Genomic DNA, 23988 nt, shown 5'->3' with positions numbered 1-23988 from the left:
AAGTCAAAGCTGAACATCAAAGACCTTTTGGTCTACTCGAGTAACCACCGATTCTCGTTTGGAAATGGGAAGACATTGCTACGGACTTTATCACCAAACTACCCAACACCCAAAAAGGCAACGATAGTATTTGGGTGATCATCGATCGATTGACCAAATCTGCTCATTTCATTTCATTTAATGTTGATGATCTTGTCCTTCTAAAAGTATCTCCTTGGAAGGGGTAGTCCATTTCGGAAAGAAGGGTAAGCTAGCTCCACGTTTCATTGGTCCTTTTAAAATTCTTGAACGTGTTGGAAAAGTTTGGCAGGGATTCATCTTCTTCTCGTATGCATTTGAGGATTGTCCATTGCTCCTCGGTATACTTCCGTTGCTGGCTGAAGTGTTGGCTAAACTTCTGCTGGAAGTCTGCCCAGTCGTAGATATGGTTGACCGGTAGACGATCAAACCAAGCTCTAGCAGCCCCAACAAGCGTCATTTGGAACATGTAGCACCAGGTGGGTTCCGTCCAATTGCTGACGGTTGCCCCCGCTATGAACCTGTTCAAATGATCGTCTGGATCAGATATACCGTCATATGTGCCTATGTTAGGCATTTGTTTGGCACTCTTTGGGGCGATTGCTTCGGCAATGTCCCTTGCAAACTTGGACGTTCCTGCATTTGCAATGTTTGGTCTGAACGTTTTGGAGAAGTCTCGTGGACTTCCACCTGTGCTTTTTGGTTTGAAGGCTTGTCCAAAATGCCTTTTCGGTTGGGATTCCATTTCCTTACGCTTCCCTTTTGCCCTATGGCGAGGGTTCGCGTCGGAGTCGGATTCCTCCGAGTCATCCAAGTAATCTTCGAATTCGTCAGCCTGTTGGACGGAACGCAGGCGTTCGTCCAACTCAGCCTGGAATTCCTTTTGTCGTGCCTCCGCCCATGCCTTGACTTCATCGAGAGTTTGGCGGGGGAGTCTTCGTTTCTCAACCTGGGTATCAGTGGATCCCAGTAGGCGATCATTTACTGCACTTGCCCCAGCCTGTGTAACTGGGGTAGTGTTCGTAAAATTTACTTCACTTGCCCCGGCTTGGGTAACCGGGGTAGTGTTTGTAAAAACTGTGTTACCGGTGTTCACCCCAGTAGCTGGGGTTGTGGTTACCGGCATTTCTCTAACCATCTTTTGTAGAAAGTTTGAAAAAACTGGAGATAAAGTTCTAGCTTTATGCACGGATGGCGCCAATGAAGAAACACCAACCGGACCCCGGACAGATTACTGGTAACCTGGGGGTTGGAGAGATGTTTCCCACGAGGGGTTAGACCCTTGGAAGATGGTTCTTCTGATAACCTGCAAAACAGACACCGTGAGCTCGTCACTGAGAAGGGGGGGGGGGGTTCCTCCTTGTGACCACCCTCCGGCGTGAGAATCAGACTAGATTGCTCTTTAAATATAAAAGTATATTAAGAGATTGCTAGAGCAGATATCAGGTATAATATGATGATAATGTAGTAAGATATGATAAGATGGTCATACCATTTGTGGTATTTATAGCCGAAGGTAGGTTTCCAAAGAGGTATGGCCGGCTGCAACAGTGTTCCTGTTCCACCAACAGTAGCCTACGCACGTGCCCTGCTGGTAGTTGGTGGGTAGGTAGCGGCTGACAGCGATCAGGCCTGCTGTATACTATTCCTGTTCCACCAACTGACGGCTACGCACGTGGTATGGCAGTAGTTGGTGAGTAGGCAACGGCTAATAGTGACATACAGTGCAGGAGCATGCTGCTCGCCATACTGTTGTCAATAAGCTGTCGTATCTTTAGTCAGATCTTTTTCCCATACCTCGTCAGGTACAGTACAGAAGATCTTCCTGTATCGTACGGACTGGCTTATTTGGGCGGGAGTATTCCCCCTCCCGCCCTTGTGCGGGATAGTTCCCGGCTTCGCTCATTCCTTCAGGTGACACTGAGTGATTGAGAGCTAAGTGCCTTGTGCGTGTAGCCCTGCTGCGCGGGTGGCCCTCCCTGATGGCTTGTATCCGAGGCTGCGGGGACAGGCGGAGTCCTTCACCATCGGGAGGCATTTCCTGCGGGACCAGCTTGCGTACTGCGCGTAAGGACGTCAGGTCTCTGAGCATGGTTGGTCCTGCGGATCCAGTTGGTTTCTGCGCAGACGTCCCTCTTCAAGGTGAGTCTTGCGGGTCCAAGTAGGCTCTGCTGGGACCTACCTCTTCATGATCAAACAACTCTTGATTGTAATCATATTTCTTCCTTCAATAAGAAAAGCGGAAGCAAGCTCACTCCAATTCTATTCTATGCCTTGTGTTTGGGATTATACCAATGAATTTCCTTTGTAGTTAACAACTAATTAACCTATCTATATAGAAAGTGAAGAAAAATGTGAAACTTAGTTGGTGCGATGTTTTCTTCAATGAAGACGCACACAAAAAAGAGTGATCAATATCATGAAACGTCTTTGTTTTATCTGACTTCTCTTCACCCCGAAGCATCAAATAAAGTTGGTAATTAAGATTTCTAATTAAAAGCCACTTTTTATATCATTACTATTTTCATTAATAAACTAATTACTCCTTTTTGGCACTGACAGTCCAATTTTTCCTTAAATAGTAATTTGCCCTTAGTACAATATCAAAAAAAGGTGCAAAGATAATTATTTGTTATCCCCAATTTCTCATATTAAAATGAAAGGTGATTCCAAAATGCACAGTTCCAAAAGGAATTGGCCGACATAGTTGTTATTTCAGTTCCCGTATTAAAATGAATGGTGGTTCAAAGAAGAAAATCAAACCAAATCATGGGAGCATTAATTTATAATTATTGTTTCTATTAAATAAAATAAAAGGGCACCCCGGAAAGGAAAGTAAATGAGAGAGTGAGATACTATATATTGATGATGTAAGAAACTCCATATTATAATAGAAAATGAGATACGTGTACATGTCTTTATTGACGTTATTTATTCCAAACATGTAAGCCATGCATAAAATAAGAAATATAACTACATACTAATTATATGGACACACTACGGAGAACCACTGTCTCAATAGTGAGCCCCGGTCCGATCCCAAACAACACACCCCACTCTAAACCCTCTCCAGTGCTTCCGAGCCCGTGCGTCCTCGACGAGTGTCGCATTTCATTAAGAATAAACAGCACCGAAACACCCCACATATTCCCATATTCACGAAGCACGCCTCTCGACGCCCGTAGTTTATCCGGATCAAGGCCTAGTTTCTCCTCCACTTGGTCCAATATCGCGGGCCCACCCGGATGCGCAACCCAAAAAACCGAGTTCCAGTCCATGATATTGAAAGGTTTAAAGGCCTCAACCAAGAGTTTTTCAATATTGTTTGAGACAAGTCTAGGGATTCTTCCACTTATGTGAAATACAAGCCCAGCCTCTCGTGTGTGTCCATCAAGTACACCATGGCTATCCGGGACAATAGTTTGGGAAGCCGAAACAATCTCAAATAGCGGCTTTTCGACACCAGGCAATGGGTCCGATCCGACTATCATGGCAGCAGCACCATCACTAAACAAAGCCCTCCCAACAAGGTGATCAATATTGGATTTATCAGGCCCATGAAAACTTACTACACTACTCAACTCCGAGCAGACGACCAACACACGAGCCCCCTTGTTGTTCTCGGCTAAGTCTTTGGCCAACCTAAGAACCGAGCCACCTGCATAGCATCCGTGCTGGTACATTACAAAGCGTTGGACCGAAGGGTGAAGATCCAGGAGTCTTGTGAGCTGGTAATCCGCTGCTGGCATGTCAACGCTACATGAGGTGCTGAAAACCAAGTGTGTGATTTTGGACTTGGGTTGTCTCCATTCCATAATGGCTCGAACGGCGGCTTCTTCACCGAGCTTTGGTACTTCCACGACCGCTATATCTTGTCTATCGTTTAAGGATGGCGCCATGTAAGTGCAAATATTTGGTTTCTCTTTCAGGATGTCTTCGGTTAAGTACATGTATCGTTTTTTCACCATAGATTTGTCACCTACATATGATCAATAAATGAAATATTGTTTTCTCACAATTAACAACAGTAATGAATTGTGATCGGACCTAGTGTGTAGGGTGCCAGGTTAATCAACACCGCGTTTCTTTTATTTCATATGTACGGCATATCACGGTTTCTTGACCTGCCACTGCCATGAAGATTTTAAAACACTAAACCCCGAGATTTTTGAACTTACTTAAAAACCAAATCTATACATTTTGTATTTGAAAAAAAAAATGTAATTTGGTATCATTTGGTTTATACGTCAATAACTTTTACATGGTCACTATTAAATCAAAGATTCATTGCATCTTTAAAACCAGAAATTCGGATATTAACCTAATATGAGCTTGAAAAACATTAATCCACGATCACAACATTACTTGGGTTTGCCACTAGTTATGATAGCATGCTAACAATCATATGAACATTTTACTTACAAATTCGTTTGAACTTTTCTTTGAGCTCTTTCATATGCTCGCTTTTTGTTACACGGAAGTAGTAATCTGGGTAAGTGCTTTGGAGGACACAATTAGAGGGTGTCGCGGTCCCAATGGCCATTATTGTGGCTGGACCTTGTGCTCTTTGCGAGTTTCGAAACTCTTGAGCGTTAACCATTTTCGAGTGAAGTTAAGAGCTGGTTTGTGGAGTGATGATTGCTTTGGGGCAATTTATAGGCAACCCAAGTTTGGGAGATGGTTATGAGATATGCAATTCCCTATCTCATAATTGTCCAAAAGATATATAGAAAAAAAAAAGATGATCACGTTTAACTTATGATAATGAAACTTTAGGTTAAATTTATTAATCAAGGAGAAAACATTAAAACTCATTGTAAATGAGAGCATTTTGATATTTAAAATATTTTACAAAAAGAAAACAAATTTTCATTCGTGGAATCTATTTAAGTGGTAACATTTTTGTAAATAACGTGAAAATATTTGAATAAATATGTTAGTATAAGTGAATACATGAAAAAACTCATAGTCACTAAACGTAGCCTATTCACCAAATATAATGTAGTCACTCGCCTTATTCATATACTTATATGTTGCATACATATAAGTATATTCACATATATACTGGAAGTTGTTGCTTGTAAGTTGTAACAATGCTATTAAAAACTGTGATAAATATAATGTTGAATCAAATTCTCATGTGACATATGTTAACCTCACTAATTAAAGTGTGACTCTGTAAAAAAATTATATTTACCTTTTGAGCTGATCTATCTTATTTTACCCAAACACATACAATATATATATATATATATATATATATATATATGGTAGCGTGACAACTTGACTAAGGCAACAACTTAGTAACTCTCGCAATAGCTTAGTTAAGGCGACAACATGGTTATGCGAGAACTGAGTTAGGGCAACAACTAATCCGCAATTAATAACTTAAATGAGCGATAACTTAGTTTGTTGCGAGAATTAATTAGCTAGGAGGGGGCGATAACTCGATGCTTTTGTTAGGATTTACCAAGTTCACTACTAGAAAATGCCCTACTTCCTACATCAGTTTCCGTTGGAAATGCGTAGGAAATCATTGTTTCCAACACATTTCCAACAAAAACAGGTATGTGAGAAAAAGTCTCGTGGGAAATATTTTGTTACACATTTCAAACACATTTTCCAACACATTACCTACAAAAATATATCGTTGGAAGTTTCCAACGCATTTCAAACACATGTAACCAAAACTTTTGTTTTTAGTTTCTTACGTATTTCCTACACATATTAATATATTTTCTTACGCTTTTCTTACACAATCTAATTAGTTTCGTTCTTTTATTTTATAGATTTTTCTACGCATTTCCTACACATCTAAATTGCTTTTGTTTTTACTTTCCTACGAATATTGATTATATTTTTGTATATTTCTATTATATGCATTTTCAATGCAACTAACATTAATTGTAATTTTTTTGCTGCATATTTAAAAAAGTTTCCAAAGAAATAAATAAATAAATCTGGATGTTTTATGCTAAAAATGCATAAAAAGTGAAGTATAATTTAAAACATATTTTACAAATCAACCACATATACAACAATTTGAATTAAAAGGTTCACAATACAGAACTAGCTTTAGACGGATTGAATGCAAAATCAAATTACTAATTTGCACAAGACTCAAAATTTCTTATACTCTGCAAGCTTTTGTATATTTTCTTCATTTTTCATACGCTTGTTTTCCATTTCTTTCATTCAATGTTACAAGTCTTCTCTCGCCTTCCGTTCATTTTCTGGTTGTTCTTCCATTTGGGCCAGTTGGTGTCAATATTCATCAGCCAAAGTCTAATCATTTTCAAAATAAAATTTGATTAGTACAAGCTCCAAGGTTTTCCATTATATAGAGTTGTTAGGTTATATATCAAACAAAACACCTGAAGATTATAATCAATGTAGGCAAGTATTATAGGTCGGGGTTCCATGGACAAAAAATGTAATTGTACTTTGAAGAAGCTGCATAAAATTGAAACATGAAAGCGTTAAACTTGATTGTAAAAGATACAATAGGGATATTGAACCAATGTGTAGAAATTAACTACAAATATATCTAAAAACGATCCTTGCCATTATTAAGAAACGTCAACAACTTATATAAAAGATAAAACTTAACAACCATGTTGATTGAAAATCCAAAGACTCACATTGGCATTTTGTCGAGCAGTTGGCATGCATAATTTCTAAACAATGTAGAAATATCGAGAGGAATTTGATATAGAAATATCGAGAGGAATTTGAATGAAAATAGAGCGTGTAACCACATATATATAAAAAGCAGTTATTATTTTTTATAACAAGAAACACTAAATATACCAATAAGTAATAATAACATTGATCATAATAGCTATTATTAAAGAAAACTAGTTAAAAAATACCATGCATTGCGATAGCAAGTCCATAAAAATCCGGTTATTATCGGTTAAGTTTATTACAGTAACGGTACTAAATCCAAAATATAAATTAATAGACAACCAAAATAGTATCAACACTCATATAACTTATGCTAAAGAAATTAAACGCCAAAAATAGTATCGCCACCATAGCTTATGATATGCTTATATTATTAGTATTTCTTTTTTGAGTTTAAGTCGAGCTGTTCGCAAGCTACTTGAGCTCAAATAGAAAAAAGAAGCTCAAAACAAACAACTCGCTCGCTAGTTATTGAGCTCGGGTTGATAAAATAAAACTTGAATTGAGCCAAGCCCGAACCTCAAATAATGCTACTTTAGTTATTGAGCCAAAACTTGAGCCTTGTAAGGGAAGCTTTTTTAGGCTCGTCGAACCTTACTAAACCTTGTGTATTTTTTAGTTTCTCTCTTTTGCATTTAAATGTAATAATTTCACACAACACAATCAACTCTTCCTTCGCTTCACTTTGCACGGAGGATCTCCTTTGTAGTAGATCCAACTCTTATATTTACATACACACACATGCATACAGACATAATAACAATAATAATTATTATATAATCATATAGTTAAATCAAGAGGTGGCAATATTAATGGGTATGAATTAGATAATGAGTCAGAAAAAGTTTGGGTCAGAATAAGATTTTTACAAAAAAAAGTTTGGATGAGTATGAGTCAAAATGGATAAAGTTAACCCATCTTGACTCACGTAAAAGTTATAATACAAAGGGTTTCAAAAACCCAAAAAAAAAAATTCAAAAAAATCAATAAAAATATAATAATTCAAAATATAAATCAAAAACGAAAAAAAGTAAAATAACTAAATGTTTCCCCCGTCGTCCTCGTTCATTAAAAAAATCTGGTTTAGTCTCGATTTAGGTTCGGTTTTTTGTGGTTCTTTTTTCGTTTTGGTCGGTTTCAATGTTTTTGGTTTCCATTCGGTTCCAATAAAGTTTTCGGTTTATTAGGTCTTGTTTGAAATAGAGTAGGATGAAGCTTGTTTTAGTCCATTTTAACCCATAAACCAACTCATTCTAAACCATAACCAAAGTCACTAGTGTTTTTCCAACCAATCTTGACATTCTTGAAAAATTGTTTTGATTCATCATGACATGTTTCAATTTTAAAAGTTATTCATATTGACCCAAAACAACTCATTTGGGGTTTGTTTGGCCACCCCTAGTTACATCTTAGAGATTGTAATGACACTTGACGTTGGGAATTCGATGGGGGTGGTGAGATAAGTACAAACGAGTTCGAGCTCAGCTCCTTTACACCAGGGCCGGCCCTTAGGGGTGGCAGGGTGGCCGACAGCCACAAACCCGACACCCTGCTAGGCCCGAAATATTTTTTTTTTTATTTATATGTATTTATATTAAATACAATATGTGTATTTAATGTTAAACTTATTTACATAATTACTAGTTTGCTCTAGTGGCAAATGGGTAGTACTCCCAACCAAAAGGTTATGAGTTCTATTCTCATGTGAGACATTTTAATCTTATTTTTATATAAAAGTTTTTTACCAAACCCAAAGTATAACTTAGTAACCTATATAAAATTAAATATTTAAACCCAACAAAATACTCACTTTATTTAAGGCCTAAAAAATTTTCGTCTTTGGCCCAAAACTTTTTTTGCTTTCTCGGAGCCAGCCCTGTTTACACTCATTAGTTATATTTACTTTGTTATTAAAAATAAATAGATATGTATTATCACCAATATATATATATATACTAGACGGGTGCCCGCGTGATGCAGCGGGTGTTTGAACCTGTTAATCACGTACAAATATAAGTGTTTATGGTTCAGTTAAAACCTTGAAATCGTTTAAATCGGTCATTGGTTTGACTTCTTTTTTCTTTTTCTTTTTTACTTTCGGTTTGTTGGTCGGTTTCAAAATTTTCAAAATGTAATGAACGGTTGGTCCGCGGTTTATATTGGCAACCGACCATATGAAACCAGAAAAGACTGTAAATTAACCTAATTGCAATATGATTTCTTTTGTAGTCCTTGTTGTTATTATTTCACGTCATAGATCTTCCATTAATATTTACCATTTATGTGGCAAATTAAAATTATCATTTTTTATTTATGATCATCTCAAGTATCATATTATGTTGGTTTTTAGTTAAAATTGATGGTACATTTAAATTATTAATTATTTTAAACTAAATTTATTATTGAAGTTTAAACTGTGAAACCAAACTGGAACCAGGCCGTTAGCAACGATTCGGTTTCAACTTTTAATGGTTGAGTTTGGTTTTGGACGACAAAAAATCAGTATTAACGGTTGGACTCACAGGTTTTACTTAAAAACCATCAAAACCAACACTGAACACCCCTACATAACATATTAATTTATTTAAAATGAAAAAAAATTACAACAATATCATATCCAAATTAAAGAGAATAAAATGCTTGTTTTTATGGTGCAATTTGTTTATAAAAATATTAACGTACGAAAAGGCTATAGTCGTTTAAAAATCATAGGTGAGAAGTTAGTTTACAAGGTAAATTAAAAACATAATATGGTTAAAGATGAGGGACAAACTTAACTTGTAAGTTGAATGAATTGTGTTTAAAAGACATATTTACCCTTACTAACACATGTACCTCATCCTTTAAGTGTTGTAAATTACTTAAAATTGGGTGTCTTAATTTGCCCTTGTTTGGTGTATTATATATATATATATATATATTTGTTTTTTTTTCTTTTCTTTTTTTCTACTTTGACAAAAAAGTATTGAATTTTCTTTTTTTTCTACTTTGACAAAAAAATATTGAATTAAAAAGTAAATTAATACATATTACTGTTATCATCAATATGCATTTTAGATTTAAAAAATGTATAATATTATAACAGTAATCTAGTATAAAAAACAATAAATTTTTATACAGTCACTATTATTACTAATAATAAATATAACTAATTATAAATAAAACAATTATTATATTAAAAAGTAAATATCAATAAGAATTAATGCGTTGGAATATTTCCTACACATTTCCTACAAAATCTATTATTTATTTATTTTGTTTGTTTTTCTTACGCATTTCTCACAAAAATGTTAAATAAAAGCGTGCAACCATTATTTTGTTGGAAATGCGTAGGAATATTTACTACGCATTTCCAACACCTTTGCCTTTTGTCATTATTTTATCACAATTTTTTTGCAAATTTATGATTTTCTTTTTTCGTTGGAATTTCGTTGAAAATACGTAGGAAATAGTGTTCGTAAGAAATGCGTTGGAAAGTTTTGTAGGAAACATTACTCTTCAACTATACAAGATTCACAACTTCAACGTTGAAGTTGTGAACCTTGTATAGTTGTTCAAAGTGCTCGGTTTCAGGAAGGAGTTTACTGTTCGACTACACGTTATTAGGTGAGCTCTGGATCTTCTAGTTAAATATTTTTGGGTTGTGTGTATACGAGGAGGGTTAGGTGTGGTGTATACAAGAAATACGTTTTAAATGTATGTGCTTATGTGTTTAATGAATGGCCTAATCTATCAAACATCCTTCATGTGGACTTATCATTGGGAAGGGAAAACTTTAAACTTTGTTGGTTAGTGGAAACCGATGGGACTAATTTCTACTATGGAAGGTCAATAGTTTAGGGTGACAATCTTAACTCATGTATTGAATGAGTTGTATCAAAATGTATAAGATGGTTAGAATGGGTCACACTAAAAAAAGAAAATGATTGAAACGGGTCAAAACGGGTTGACATTTATCGGGTTATTTTTTATGGAACGAGAAAAACAGAGGAAACTTTTTGGTATTTTTACATTTTAAGTTTTTGATTTATATTTCGAGTTATAATTTTTAATTATTTTTTTTGAATTTTTTGGTGAAGGGTTTTGAAATGGGTCAAAATGGGTTGAGATTTCAAAAACCCTCACCAAAAAATAAAAAAATAATAATTAAAAAATTATAAATCGAAATATAAATCAATAACTTAAAAAGTAAAAATACCAAAAAATTTCTTCCGTTTTTCTCGTTCCATTAAAAGAAACCCCGAGAAAGGTCAACCCGTTTTGACCTATTTCAATCATTTTCTTTTTTTAGTTTGACCTATTCTAACCCATTTTATACATTTTGATACAACTCATTCAACTCATGGGTCAAGATTGTCACCCCTAGACTGAATACCTAGTTGCAATTGTGTAGGTGTGTCACTGCTTGTTAGTAACATAAGCGAAGATTTAGACAATTAAATGTTAAATCTCACAAATGAAGTTATATTATTTAGGCGAACCTATAGATGCAATGTAAAGTTTTCTTTTAGACGTATGTTTTGTACTTTCGGACACGTATGCCTTATTTTTATAATAACTTGAGTGAAAATTAAATGCAGTAAAGCTATAGAAGTCATTGCGAGACTAACATTTTGATATGCACATCATGCTGACATGTAAGCTCAAGGAAAGAATAAGAAATTGGTGGCATTTGGACGGGTTATTCAGGTTAAAGACTGACATCCATCAAAGTTAAACTTTTATTGATTAGTTATGTTTAGGGACAATGTTAGTTGTGTTTTCTTTAATGTTTGACTTTGTAAGAATTCTACTGCTTTTATGCTAAAGTTTGAAGTTGTTTTAAGTAGTATATTACATGTGTAAAGTCGAACTCTGAGATACCCTTTGTTTAGTGCCTTTCAAATAGGGATCAGATTGGAATCGTACCCGTACGTGTATCCGAAAGTACTTGTACTTAAAATCAGTAATATTGGTGCCCATATCCGTACTCGAATTATATGGTACGGGTACGGATACCGGTACGAGTACAGGTACTCTGGGTACGGTACTCGTTTTGGTACCCCCTTTGTTCTTTTTTTTTTAAAAAAAACTTCACTAAACTAGGTAACGGTACGGTACCGACAATCAATTATCGATAATACCAAAACCGTAATACCACAACCAAAACTGTTATACGCAACCAAAACATAATACCAAAACTAAAAATGAAATAAATCAACCATAATAAAAAAAACCCATTCAAAATTAAGTAATGAATACCAAAACATGCAAAGTATCAAAAAAATATATCAAAATTAACTTACACCAAAGAAAGTCAACATTCGTTTAATCTTCACTAGTCATCTTTCCATTTTCCTTTTTCATTTTATTTGTTTATTGTTTCCTCAATTTTATAGAAAAACAAGAAAGAAAGTTAATACATGTTATATAATAATATACACAATTACACATACATGAAATAAAAATATACGAATACACAATATATGAATGAATATATACAATACAAATTGAGAATGAACATATTCAACTAATATATATTATGTTTCAAAAAATCTGTTTGAAAGTTAGTCATGAGGGTTGGAAACCTAATAAAAGTCTTTACATATTCTAAATGAGTACTAATACCGTAATTCTCGTACATGTATCCGAAAGTACCCGTACCTTTAATCTGTAAATTTGGGTACCCATACCTATATCTAATAAACAGATACAGATAACGAGTATTAAACATGTGCATCTAGTTATTCAGGAGAAAAAGCTCACCCCTCCTTTCAAAAGCCTGTGAGAATTTTTATTTATATAGTGGTTGTAGTCATTCTCTTTGGTTGTCAAAAATACACCAAATTAAATAGGCAAAGAAAACAAAAGCCATTGCTCACTTTGACTTTTATTTATTTTTCGATGCATGCTTCCGTAGAAGAAAAGAACATAATTACTAAATTATGGAAATACCACACGAATTATATCCTAACTTTCATTAATTATATAACTTTCGTTAATTATATTCTTAGACCAACAATTTGCACAAATGTAACGAAAAAGCCTCATGATATTAAAGATGCAATATGCACAAATGTGTAATTGTTCCCTTGACATATGACAATGTGTGTAAGGCTGCAGACCAGTGAGGCAAACGAGGATCTTGCATAAATTGGCTCAAAAACTGAACTGCAAATGAAAGATCTGGCCTTGTATGTGTGAGATAATTCAATTTGCCTATAAGTTGTCTGTATTTCAAAGGATCAGGAAAAGAATCACCATCTTTTAACCTCAATTGTAAATGAGAAGGTAGAGGAGAATTTTGAATAGCCAGGTTTGATGAATCAAACTCAGCTAGTAAGTCATTGGCAAATTTTCTTTGTGACAATATAAGCCCATTGGGATGCGTGTGAACCTCCAAGCCAAGAAAATAATTCAAAGAACCCAAATCTTTTATTTGAAAAACATCATGTAGAAAAGCTTTAAGAGTTGTGATCTCCTCAGGATTATTTCCTGTTACCAAAATATCATCCACATATACTGCTGCATGAACAGTGGAAGATCCCATAGACTTGGTAAATAAAGAATAATCATTGGCAGAACGCACATAACCTTTGGATTTTAAGACAGTTGAAAGCTTTCCATACCATTGCCTAGAGGCTTGTTTTAAGCCATATAGTGATTTTTGAAGTTTAAGAATTTGATTAGATGGTAAAGACATACCAGGAGGAGGAGACATATAAATTTCCTCATCTAAATCACCGTAGAGAAAAGCATTGTTCACGTCAAGCTGAAATAGTGGCCATTTCAATTTAGTTGCAATGGCAATGAGAGATCGAATAGTAGTCATCTTAACTACTGGAGAAAACGTCTCATTATAATCAATGCCATGTTTCTGAGTGTCCCCCCCTGACAACCAAACGGGCCTTGCATCTTTCAATGGTCCCGTTAGCATGATACTTTATCTTATAAACCCATTTACACTTAATTGGTTTCTTTCCAGGAGGAAGATCAACTATAGACCAAGTGTTATTATTCTGAAGAGCAGTAAATACCTTATCCATAGCCTCCTGCCAAGCAGGAAATTGTGCAGCCTGTTTGTATGAAGTAGGCTCATGCAAAATATTAAGATGATGAGCAATAAGCTGACTTGATTTAGAGAGATCAACAGAATTAGCAGAAGTAGTGGCCAAACATTCATTGGTGATAGTATGAAAACAATGAAGATGAGAATCAGAAGTATGAACATGATTACATACATAATCATGCAAATATGATGGAGGATTAGAGGATCTTGTGGACCTTCTAACAGGAGGAGGAGAAGGCGGATGAGGAGGATTAGGGATAGGAGAATCTGATGGAAGAGGATCCGTAATTGGAGAAGGTGAATCATCAAAGAAGGAATTGAAATGTTCAAGTGGAATTGAAGGAAAAATTGAAGAATTGTTAGGATTGTGTAAAGAAGGAAACAAGTGTTCAAAAAATACCACATCTCTAGAGACTAATGTAGTATGAGTAACTAGGTTATACAGTTTGTAACTTTTCTTTGCAATAGGGTACCCAATGAATAAACAAGGTGTAGCTCGAGGTTGAAACTTGTCTCTTCCTTGTTTAACAGTTGAAGCATAACATAAACATCCAAAGGCTTTAAGATGTGAATATGAAGGAGGCTTTCGTGTTAAAACTTCAAAAGGAGTTTTGTTATCAAGTAAAGGTGTAGGATACCGATTGATGAGATGAGTAGCAGTTAAAACACAATCTCCCCAGAATTTTAAAGGAAGATTTGATTGAAATAATAAAGCCCTTGAAGTTTCTAAAAGGTGTTTATGTTTTCTCTCAACCACCCCATTCTGTTGATGAGCATGAGGGCAAATGGTTTGATGAACAATGCCTTTAGATCTTAGATAAGAAGCATGTTCTGTACTACTACCCAATTCAAATGCATTATCTGATCTTATGCATTTTACTTTGACATAAAATTGTGTTTCAACTAGTTCAATGATAGATTGCAAAACAGCAAATGCATTGCCTTTAGTTACGAGTAAATGGGTCCAAGTAGTTCAACTAAAATCATCCACTATTGTCAAAAAATATTTACAGCCGTTATAAGTGGATGTTTTATATGCCCCCAAACATCAATATGCAACAAATCAAAAATAGCATTAGTGGAACGTGTGCTAGTGGGAAAAGGCAAACATTGTTGCCTAGCCTTAGGGCAAATTGAACAATGATCAAGAACAGACAAATTTTTATTAGAAATGACATCTAATTGTTTCATTTTATAGGTTGGTAAATGCCCAAGCCTATGATGCCATATAGTATTTGAAACAGTAGAATTACAAGTAGAAGTGGTAAACAAAGAAGTGTTGAAACAATTGAAAGAAGGATTGCTTGCTTTGAGAATGTAGAGCCCATCTAGGAGATCACCAAGAACCATTGGCCTCTTCATTGACGGGACCTGCAACAAGCATTTTTTATTAGAAAAATAAACAATACCCTGATTGTCATGACACAGTTTAGAAACAGAAAGCAGGTTATGCTTGAATTCAGGAACAAAAAGAACATTATGAAGAGTCAGATTAGAATGAAGTATAACAGTTCCAACTTGATGAACTGATATAACAGTTCCATTAGGAAGACCAATCAAAAAAGTAGATGAAATAGAGTGAAGATTAGAAAACAAGTTTGGATCATTGCACATGTGATCATTGGCTCCAGTGTCAATAATCCACTTTGTATGAACATTAGTGGAATTACAAGCCATAATACCTGCAAACTTAGCAGCATGAATGGAAGAAGTAGGATGTGATTGAGTATCTTTTGCTAAACTGTGTTGCTGCAACAGTTTCATCAACTCATTGTATTGTGTGACTGAGATAGAGGATGAACCATTTGAAGTTTCATGAGAAGTGTTATTAACAAAAGGATTTGTTGAAAGTTGAAAAGGTAAGTCGGATTCAATTTCCACATTATTAGCAGTTCCACGCTTTGACTTTGTGAATTTGAAATCTTTAGGAAAGCCAATGATTCTGTAACATTTGCTGACATGATGTCCAGATTTCTTGCAGTTAGAACAGACTTGCATCTTCTTGTTATCATTATTCCCAAAAGAAGGATGAGTATTAACATTCATAGATGCAGATTCAAAAGGAAAGGGAGATAAAGAATGAATCTCCCTTTGTTTCTCATCTTGAACAACAAGAGCATAAGCTTGATTAATAGTAGGTAACGGTTTCATCATAAGAATATTACCTCTAACCGTATCATAACAGGGGTTTAGACCCATCAAGAACTGCATAAGACGTTGATCTTCATCTCTCTTAGCCAGAAGATGAACAGTACCAACGCATTTCTTACGAACACTATTTCCTACGTATTTTCAACGAAATTCCAACGAAAAAAGAAAATCATAAATTTGCAAAAAAATTGTGATAAAATGATGACAAAAGGCAAAGGTGTTGGAAATGCGTAGTAAATATTCCTACGCATTTCCAACAAAATAATGGTTGCACGCTTTTATTTAACATTTTTGTGAGAAATGCGTAAGAAAAACAAACAAAATAAATAAATAATAGATTTTGTAGGAAATATGTAGGAAATATTCCAACGCATTAATTCTTATTGATATTTACTTTTTAATATAATAATTGTTTTATTTATAATTAGTTATATTTATTATTAGTAATAATAGTGACTGTATAAAAATTTATTGTTTTTTATACTAGATTACTGTTATAATATTATACATTTTTTAAATCTAAAATGCATATTGATGATAACAGTAATATGTATTAATTTACTTTTTAATTCAATATTTTTTTGTCAAAGTAGAAAAAAAAGAAAATTCAATACTTTTTTGTCAAAGTAGAAAAAAAGAAAAGAAAAAAAACAAATATATATATATATAATACACCAAACAAGGGCAAATTAAGACACCCAATTTTAAGTAATTTACAATACTTAAAGCATGAGATACATGTGTTAGTAAGGGTAAATATGTCTTTTAAACACAATTCATTCAACTTACAAGTTAAGTTTGTCCCTCATCTTTAACCATATTATGTTTTTAATTTACCTTGTAAACTAACTTCTCACCTATGATTTTTAAACGACTATAGCCTTTTCGTACGTTAATATTTTTATAAACAAATTGCACCATAAAAACAAGCATTTTATTCTCTTTAATTTGGATATGATATTGTTGTAATTTTTTTTCATTTTAAATAAATTAATATGTTACGTAGGGGTGTTCAGTGTTGGTTTTGATGGTTTTTAAGTAAAACATGTGAGTCCAACCGTTAATACTGATTTTTTGTCATTCAAAACCAAACTCAACCATTAAAAGTTGAAACCGAATCGTTGCTAACGGCCTGGTTCCAGTTTGGTTTCACAGTTTAAACTTCAATAATAAATTTAGTTTAAAATAATTAATAATTTAAATGTACCATCAATTTTAACTAAAAACCAACATAATATGATACTTGAGATGATCATAAATAAAAAATGATAATTTTAATTTGCCACATAAATGGTAAATATTAATGGAAGATCTATGACGTGAAATAATAACAACAAGGATTACAAAAGAAATCATATTGCAATTAGGTTAATTTACAGTCTTTTCTGGTTTCATATGGTCGGTTGCCAATATAAACCGCGGACCAACCGTTCATTACATTTTGAAAATTTTGAAACCGACCAACAAACCGAAAGTAAAAAAGAAAAAGAAAAAAGAAGTCAAACCAATGACCGATTTAAACGATTTCAAGGTTTTAACTGAACCATAAACACTTATATTTGTACGTGATTAACAGGTTCAAACACCCGCTGCATCACGCGGGCACCCGTCTAGTATATATATATTAGTGATAATACATATCTATTTATTTTTAATAACAAAGTAAATATAACTAATGAGTGTAAACAGGGCTGGCTCCGAGAAAGCAAAAAAAGTTTTGGGCCAAAGACGAAAATTTTTTAGGCCTTAAGTAAAATGAGTATTTTGTTGGGTTTAAATATTTAATTTTATATAGGTTACTAAGTTATACTTTGGGTTTGGTAAAAAACTTTTGTATAAAAATAAGATTAAAATGTCTCACATGAGAATAGAACTCATAACCTTTTGGTTGGGAGTACTACCCATTTGCCACTAGAGCAAACTAGTAATTATGTAAATAAGTTTAACATTAAATACACATATTGTATTTAATATAAATACATATAAATTAAAAAAAAAATATTTCGGGCCTAGCAGGGTGTCGGGTTTGTGGCTGTCGGCCACCCTGCCACCCCTAAGGGCCGGCCCTGGTGTAAAGGAGCTGAGCTCGAACTCGTTTGTACTTATCTCACCACCCCCATCGAATTCCCAACGTCAAGTGTCATTACAATCTCTAAGATGTAACTAGGGGTGGCCAAACAAACCCCAAATGAGTTGTTTTGGGTCAATATGAATAACTTTTAAAATTGAAACATGTCATGATGAATCAAAACAATTTTTCAAGAATGTCAAGATTGGTTGGAAAAACACTAGTGACTTTGGTTATGGTTTAGAATGAGTTGGTTTATGGGTTAAAATGGACTAAAACAAGCTTCATCCTACTCTATTTCAAACAAGACCTAATAAACCGAAAACTTTATTGGAACCGAATGGAAACCAAAAACATTGAAACCGACCAAAACGAAAAAAGAACCACAAAAAACCGAACCTAAATCGAGACTAAACCAGATTTTTTTAATGAACGAGGACGACGGGGGAAACATTTAGTTATTTTACTTTTTTTCGTTTTTGATTTATATTTTGAATTATTATATTTTTATTGATTTTTTTGAATTTTTTTTTTTGGGTTTTTGAAACCCTTTGTATTATAACTTTTACGTGAGTCAAGATGGGTTAACTTTATCCATTTTGACTCATACTCATCCAAACTTTTTTTTGTAAAAATCTTATTCTGACCCAAACTTTTTCTGACTCATTATCTAATTCATACCCATTAATATTGCCACCTCTTGATTTAACTATATGATTATATAATAATTATTATTGTTATTATGTCTGTATGCATGTGTGTGTATGTAAATATAAGAGTTGGATCTACTACAAAGGAGATCCTCCGTGCAAAGTGAAGCGAAGGAAGAGTTGATTGTGTTGTGTGAAATTATTACATTTAAATGCAAAAGAGAGAAACTAAAAAATACACAAGGTTTAGTAAGGTTCGACGAGCCTAAAAAAGCTTCCCTTACAAGGCTCAAGTTTTGGCTCAATAACTAAAGTAGCATTATTTGAGGTTCGGGCTTGGCTCAATTCAAGTTTTATTTTATCAACCCGAGCTCAATAACTAGCGAGCGAGTTGTTTGTTTTGAGCTTCTTTTTTCTATTTGAGCTCAAGTAGCTTGCGAACAGCTCGACTTAAACTCAAAAAAGAAATACTAATAATATAAGCATATCATAAGCTATGGTGGCGATACTATTTTTGGCGTTTAATTTCTTTAGCATAAGTTATATGAGTGTTGATACTATTTTGGTTGTCTATTAATTTATATTTTGGATTTAGTACCGTTACTGTAATAAACTTAACCGATAATAACCGGATTTTTATGGACTTGCTATCGCAATGCATGGTATTTTTTAACTAGTTTTCTTTAATAATAGCTATTATGATCAATGTTATTATTACTTATTGGTATATTTAGTGTTTCTTGTTATAAAAAATAATAACTGCTTTTTATATATATGTGGTTACACGCTCTATTTTCATTCAAATTCCTCTCGATATTTCTATATCAAATTCCTCTCGATATTTCTACATTGTTTAGAAATTATGCATGCCAACTGCTCGACAAAATGCCAATGTGAGTCTTTGGATTTTCAATCAACATGGTTGTTAAGTTTTATCTTTTATATAAGTTGTTGACGTTTCTTAATAATGGCAAGGATCGTTTTTAGATATATTTGTAGTTAATTTCTACACATTGGTTCAATATCCCTATTGTATCTTTTACAATCAAGTTTAACGCTTTCATGTTTCAATTTTATGCAGCTTCTTCAAAGTACAATTACATTTTTTGTCCATGGAACCCCGACCTATAATACTTGCCTACATTGATTATAATCTTCAGGTGTTTTGTTTGATATATAACCTAACAACTCTATATAATGGAAAACCTTGGAGCTTGTACTAATCAAATTTTATTTTGAAAATGATTAGACTTTGGCTGATGAATATTGACACCAACTGGCCCAAATGGAAGAACAACCAGAAAATGAACGGAAGGCGAGAGAAGACTTGTAACATTGAATGAAAGAAATGGAAAACAAGCGTATGAAAAATGAAGAAAATATACAAAAGCTTGCAGAGTATAAGAAATTTTGAGTCTTGTGCAAATTAGTAATTTGATTTTGCATTCAATCCGTCTAAAGCTAGTTCTGTATTGTGAACCTTTTAATTCAAATTGTTGTATATGTGGTTGATTTGTAAAATATGTTTTAAATTATACTTCACTTTTTATGCATTTTTAGCATAAAACATCCAGATTTATTTATTTATTTCTTTGGAAACTTTTTTAAATATGCAGCAAAAAAATTACAATTAATGTTAGTTGCATTGAAAATGCATATAATAGAAATATACAAAAATATAATCAATATTCGTAGGAAAGTAAAAACAAAAGCAATTTAGATGTGTAGGAAATGCGTAGAAAAATCTATAAAATAAAAGAACGAAACTAATTAGATTGTGTAAGAAAAGCGTAAGAAAATATATTAATATGTGTAGGAAATACGTAAGAAACTAAAAACAAAAGTTTTGGTTACATGTGTTTGAAATGCGTTGGAAACTTCCAACGATATATTTTTGTAGGTAATGTGTTGGAAAATGTGTTTGAAATGTGTAACAAAATATTTCCCACGAGACTTTTTCTCACATACCTGTTTTTGTTGGAAATGTGTTGGAAACAATGATTTCCTACGCATTTCCAACGGAAACTGATGTAGGAAGTAGGGCATTTTCTAGTAGTGAACTTGGTAAATCCTAACAAAAGCATCGAGTTATCGCCCCCTCCTAGCTAATTAATTCTCGCAACAAACTAAGTTATCGCTCATTTAAGTTATTAATTGCGGATTAGTTGTTGCCCTAACTCAGTTCTCGCATAACCATGTTGTCGCCTTAACTAAGCTATTGCGAGAGTTACTAAGTTGTTGCCTTAGTCAAGTTGTCACGCTACCATATATATATATATATATATATATATATATATATATATATATTGTATGTGTTTGGGTAAAATAAGATAGATCAGCTCAAAAGGTAAATATAATTTTTTTACAGAGTCACACTTTAATTAGTGAGGTTAACATATGTCACATGAGAATTTGATTCAACATTATATTTATCACAGTTTTTAATAGCATTGTTACAACTTACAAGCAACAACGGCCAGTATATATGTGAATATACTTATATGTATGCAACATATAAGTATATGAATAAGGCGAGTGACTACATTATATTTGGTGAATAGGCTACGTTTAGTGACTATGAGTTTTTTCATGTATTCACTTATACTAACATATTTATTCAAATATTTTCACGTTATTTACAAAAATGTTACCACTTAAATAGATTCCACGAATGAAAATTTGTTTTCTTTTTGTAAAATATTTTAAATATCAAAATGCTCTCATTTACAATGAGTTTTAATGTTTTCTCCTTGATTAATAAATTTAACCTAAAGTTTCATTATCATAAGTTAAACGTGATCATCTTTTTTTTTTCTATATATCTTTTGGACAATTATGAGATAGGGAATTGCATATCTCATAACCATCTCCCAAACTTGGGTTGCCTATAAATTGCCCCAAAGCAATCATCACTCCACAAACCAGCTCTTAACTTCACTCGAAAATGGTTAACGCTCAAGAGTTTCGAAACTCGCAAAGAGCACAAGGTCCAGCCACAATAATGGCCATTGGGACCGCGACACCCTCTAATTGTGTCCTCCAAAGCACTTACCCAGATTACTACTTCCGTGTAACAAAAAGCGAGCATATGAAAGAGCTCAAAGAAAAGTTCAAACGAATTTGTAAGTAAAATGTTCATATGATTGTTAGCATGCTATCATAACTAGTGGCAAACCCAAGTAATGTTGTGATCGTGGATTAATGTTTTTCAAGCTCATATTAGGTTAATATCCGAATTTCTGGTTTTAAAGATGCAATGAATCTTTGATTTAATAGTGACCATGTAAAAGTTATTGACGTATAAACCAAATGATACCAAATTACATTTTTTTTTTCAAATACAAAATGTATAGATTTGGTTTTTAAGTAAGTTCAAAAATCTCGGGGTTTAGTGTTTTAAAATCTTCATGGCAGTGGCAGGTCAAGAAACCGTGATATGCCGTACATATGAAATAAAAGAAACGCGGTGTTGATTAACCTGGCACCCTACACACTAGGTCCGATCACAATTCATTACTGTTGTTAATTGTGAGAAAACAATATTTCATTTATTGATCATATGTAGGTGACAAATCTATGGTGAAAAAACGATACATGTACTTAACCGAAGACATCCTGAAAGAGAAACCAAATATTTGCACTTACATGGCGCCATCCTTAAACGATAGACAAGATATAGCGGTCGTGGAAGTACCAAAGCTCGGTGAAGAAGCCGCCGTTCGAGCCATTATGGAATGGAGACAACCCAAGTCCAAAATCACACACTTGGTTTTCAGCACCTCATGTAGCGTTGACATGCCAGCAGCGGATTACCAGCTCACAAGACTCCTGGATCTTCACCCTTCGGTCCAACGCTTTGTAATGTACCAGCACGGATGCTATGCAGGTGGCTCGGTTCTTAGGTTGGCCAAAGACTTAGCCGAGAACAACAAGGGGGCTCGTGTGTTGGTCGTCTGCTCGGAGTTGAGTAGTGTAGTAAGTTTTCATGGGCCTGATAAATCCAATATTGATCACCTTGTTGGGAGGGCTTTGTTTAGTGATGGTGCTGCTGCCATGATAGTCGGATCGGACCCATTGCCTGGTGTCGAAAAGCCGCTATTTGAGATTGTTTCGGCTTCCCAAACTATTGTCCCGGATAGCCATGGTGTACTTGATGGACACACACGAGAGGCTGGGCTTGTATTTCACATAAGTGGAAGAATCCCTAGACTTGTCTCAAACAATATTGAAAAACTCTTGGTTGAGGCCTTTAAACCTTTCAATATCATGGACTGGAACTCGGTTTTTTGGGTTGCGCATCCGGGTGGGCCCGCGATATTGGACCAAGTGGAGGAGAAACTAGGCCTTGATCCGGATAAACTACGGGCGTCGAGAGGCGTGCTTCGTGAATATGGGAATATGTGGGGTGTTTCGGTGCTGTTTATTCTTAATGAAATGCGACACTCGTCGAGGACGCACGGGCTCGGAAGCACTGGAGAGGGTTTAGAGTGGGGTGTGTTGTTTGGGATCGGACCGGGGCTCACTATTGAGACAGTGGTTCTCCGTAGTGTGTCCATATAATTAGTATGTAGTTATATTTCTTATTTTATGCATGGCTTACATGTTTGGAATAAATAACGTCAATAAAGACATGTACACTGAAGAGGTAGGTCCCAGCAGAGACCAGTTGGTCCCGCAAGACTCACCTTGAACAGGGTTGTCTGCGCAAAGGCCATCTGCTCCCGCAGGACCCACCATGCTCATAGAATCTTACGCGCAGTACGCAAGCTGTACACGTAGGGAAAGCCTCCCAATGGTGAAGTACCCCGCCTGTTCCCGCAGTTGCGGATACAAGCCATCAGGGAAGGCTACCCGCAGACAGCAAGGCTACACGTACAAGATTAGCTACTTCAGCAGTCACGTGAAGGCATGAGCAAGGCGGGAACAATCCCGCCCAAATGAGCCAGTCTGATTCTGAAAGATCTTTTGTACCATACCTACCAAGGTATGGATAGGACAGACGATCTGACCAGAACAGCCCATGAGCCAATCACAGGGTGACAGCTCACCGACAACAGCGCGAGGAGGAGCACCCTCTAGTACTGTTTGTCACTATTAGCCGCTGCCTACTCACCAACTCTCACTGTGGAGCAGGCGCAGCCTACAGTTGGTGGAATAGTATTACTGTTGGCCGTAACCTATTCACCAACCAGCATGGCCTGCGTACAATCCACAGTCAGTAGGACGTGCATGGTCTACAGTTGGTGGAATAGTGCAGCCGACTTTATTACTGTTGGCTGTAACCTACCCACCAACCAGTATGGCCTGTGCGTAATCCACTGTTGGTTGAACAGGAATACTATTCAGCCGGCTGTACCTTCTAGAAA

The 23988-nt window shown here is 34.8% G+C and overlaps 2 protein-coding genes across 2 annotated transcripts; one reads left to right on the top strand and one right to left on the bottom strand.

The window, feature by feature from the left end:
• Positions 1-2656: 2656 nt before the first annotated feature.
• On the bottom strand, positions 2657-4691 carry LOC143544166 (chalcone synthase J-like). Its single transcript, XM_077036322.1, has 2 exons — positions 4441-4691; positions 2657-3997 (listed from the first exon to the last, which is right to left on the bottom strand). Exons 1-2 carry the CDS (start codon positions 4616-4618, stop codon positions 3003-3005), a joined length of 1173 nt encoding a protein of 390 aa, XP_076892437.1. The 5' UTR covers positions 4619-4691; the 3' UTR covers positions 2657-3002.
• A 16802-nt stretch (positions 4692-21493) lies between these two features.
• LOC143544158 (chalcone synthase J-like) lies at positions 21494-23247 on the top strand. The gene is made up of 2 exons (XM_077036314.1): positions 21494-21744; positions 22188-23247. The coding sequence occupies exons 1-2, from the start codon at positions 21567-21569 to the stop codon at positions 23180-23182; spliced, it is 1173 nt and encodes a 390-aa protein (XP_076892429.1). The 5' UTR covers positions 21494-21566; the 3' UTR covers positions 23183-23247.
• The last annotated feature ends 741 nt before the right edge of the window (positions 23248-23988 follow it).

The sequence above is a fragment of the Bidens hawaiensis genome, unplaced genomic scaffold (assembly GCF_021521415.1).
Source record: "Bidens hawaiensis isolate Kalapana, Puna unplaced genomic scaffold, B.hawaiensis_p1.1 tig00000888_1, whole genome shotgun sequence".
In the NCBI taxonomy this organism is placed as follows: Eukaryota; Viridiplantae; Streptophyta; class Magnoliopsida; order Asterales; family Asteraceae; genus Bidens; species Bidens hawaiensis.
Note: the sequence above shows the minus strand (reverse complement) of the source record. Positions and strands in the feature narration are given on the sequence as shown.